We start from the raw sequence: 2,305 nt of genomic DNA on the forward strand, positions 1-2,305 counted from the left end.
CCTGCGCAAGATGGTGGCACTGGGGAACACATCGCCCCGCCAGCTCTGCTGCCCCTTCTGCCGCCGGCACAGCCCGGTGCCCAGTGGGGACGTGCAGCAGCTGCAGGATGACGGCGAAGCACTGGTGCTGCTGACGGGCCGTGAGCAGGCCAAGAAGCGGGGTCTCCCCCATTCCCCTGAGCTCCTCCTCTGCCCCAGCGTGCTGGAGCCCCCACCCAGCCCCGACTGCCTGGTCGTCACCATCCTGGAGGTGCCAGAAGATGTGGCTCCACCAGAGAGCCTGGGCGGGCCGGAGGGGGGGCGGGTGGCACGCCCGAAAAAAACGATGCCCTGCCACGGCCCCGGGCAGAAATGCTGCTCCTGGGGCTGGCGGGCTGTCCCCCACTTCATCCTGGGGGTCCTCTGCCTCCTCTACTTCAGCTCCCTGCCCTTCGGCATCTACCTCCTGCTCATCGAGCACCACAGCCTGGGCATCGTCCTGGTCAGCCTTGTGCCCTCCACCCTCCTCCTCTGCATCATCTACAGCCTCTGCCAGTGTCTATGCCGGGAGGTCTTTGGGTTCCCACACTCCTGATACTGCATGGCCAAGCCCTGTGTCTGCACTGGGGAGGATTTCGGCACCTTGGAGCGTTGTCCTTTGGGGTACGGGTGTTCCCCAAACCACAGCGTGGCAGCGTGCCGGGACCGTGGGCAGATGCTCAGCGCCTGTTTCCTTCCCTTGCAGAACAGTGCGGGCTTTGCCAAGCAGGAGCCCACACCAGAGCAGTTGCGGGAGCTCGTTGCAGCCTTACAAGCATTCAGGCCAGACCCTCCGCTCCTCATCCTCCTCCACAGCAGACAAAGAACGGGAGCAGGGCCGAGAGCAAAGCAGCAGCCAGGAGATGAATCCCAAGTAAGGAAGGGTGAGTGCTCGGCGCCTAGCGCCGCAGCTGGAGGGGCCCCGGCAGCTGGCCACAGCCCGGCACCGGCAGGAGAAGGACGGGCAGAGCCCGGGGGCTCCTGCAGCCAGACTGGCACCAGCACAGCTCCGTGTCCATAGTGTAAATAGTTCTGTCGGTGACGCCCATGCTCCTCGCAGGGCTGCTCCCATTGCATCCGTGTTTCTTTCCCACATGTGTGAGTCCCTTGTTCGCTGAAGCTATGTACCGTGTAGGGGAGGAGCGGAGGAGAGGCGGAGAGGCGTTTCTTTGGTGTGTAAAGACGTCTTTGCAGCTGTTTTGTAGTTGTGGTTTTTATGCGGAGCCTCTGGGCTTTATTTAACCTCCTTGGGTTTTGTTTTGTAAGGATTAATTTAACACCGCTAACCATTTTATTACTTTTATCAAGAAGAGCAAAGTCTATTTTTGATTTCTGTTTCCTAGTTCTTAGGAACATTAAAAACCAGCATACAGCTCTGCCCCGTGTCCGTGCCTTCCCAGGGCTCCTGGTTCCCTCTCCCCTCCCCAGACAACTTCCCTGGCCCTGCTTGTCACTCTGGGGCTGTGCAGAGCCCAGGCCCAGGGGATGGTGTGACCCTAGTGGGTCTGAGCCCATTCCCGCAGCCAATGTCCTGTTCAGTGAGGGCGCTGCCGCTCCCTCCCATGCCCCTCGTGTGTGGTGCCTCCTGCGTGTCCCCATCAGTACGTATCCCTGTCCCTGCGTGTCACTCCCTGTGCTGCCCACTGGCACTGTGGCCACCACAGTCATGCGCCCCATGCGTGAGCCCACCCCATGGGTGACTCCTGACATCCAGGGAGGGGAGAGGGGAGGAGGCATCAGGAAGGCACTGAATCGCCTGAAAACGCTGCGGGTCTTCCCCTGCTGAATGCGGGCCTTGGGGCCCACAGCCGGCAGTGGGGCTGGTGAACCCCCAGCAGCCTGGCTGGGCGTGCAGGAGGGTCCCATGTTGGGCAGCGTGGGGATGTCTCTGTCAGGCAGAAGCAGCCGGCCTGAGGGGCAGCCTGAGGGGCTCAGGGCAGGACTGGCCCTGCTCCCTGGGGGTGGTGAAGCCAGATGCTCCACTGGCCCCCCCACACCCCCGCCGGCATCCCCACTGCGGAGAGGCAACACCAAGAGGTCCAAGACAGAGTCACATTTATTCGCGCCCCGTGTCCCTCCCTGCCCACACCTCCCGCTCTCCTCGTCTGGGCAGCTGCTGGGTCCTGTGGCCATCTGTCCTGCCTTCCCCAGCCGTGAGGCTGTCCCCTCCCCATGGCCACAGCCCCGGCCCCCACCTGGCCCTCCGGCACAGGGCACAACTGCCCCAGTCCTACCCCTGCTCTGGCACCCCCGGGGGGCACCCGCTCTCACCAGGGGGAGATGCCAG

General features: G+C 63.2%; 1 protein-coding gene across 1 annotated transcript; it reads left to right on the forward strand.

Moving 5' to 3' along the window:
- The first annotated feature begins 10 nt into the window (after positions 1–10).
- LOC104620390 (E3 ubiquitin-protein ligase RNF182-like) lies at positions 11–574 on the forward strand. Its single transcript, XM_010286592.1, has one exon. The coding sequence runs from the start codon at positions 11–13 to the stop codon at positions 572–574; it is 564 nt and encodes a 187-aa protein (XP_010284894.1).
- The last annotated feature ends 1,731 nt before the right edge of the window (positions 575–2,305 follow it).

This window comes from Phaethon lepturus, unplaced genomic scaffold (assembly GCF_000687285.1).
Source record: "Phaethon lepturus isolate BGI_N335 unplaced genomic scaffold, ASM68728v1 scaffold41634, whole genome shotgun sequence".
In the NCBI taxonomy this organism is placed as follows: domain Eukaryota; kingdom Metazoa; phylum Chordata; class Aves; order Phaethontiformes; family Phaethontidae; genus Phaethon; species Phaethon lepturus.

Bases quoted from the DNA above. Each gene is read 5' to 3' on its own strand.
- LOC104620390 (XM_010286592.1), top strand. From the start codon at position 11: ATGGTGGCACTGGGGAACACATCGCCCCGCCAGCTCTGCTGCCCCTTC.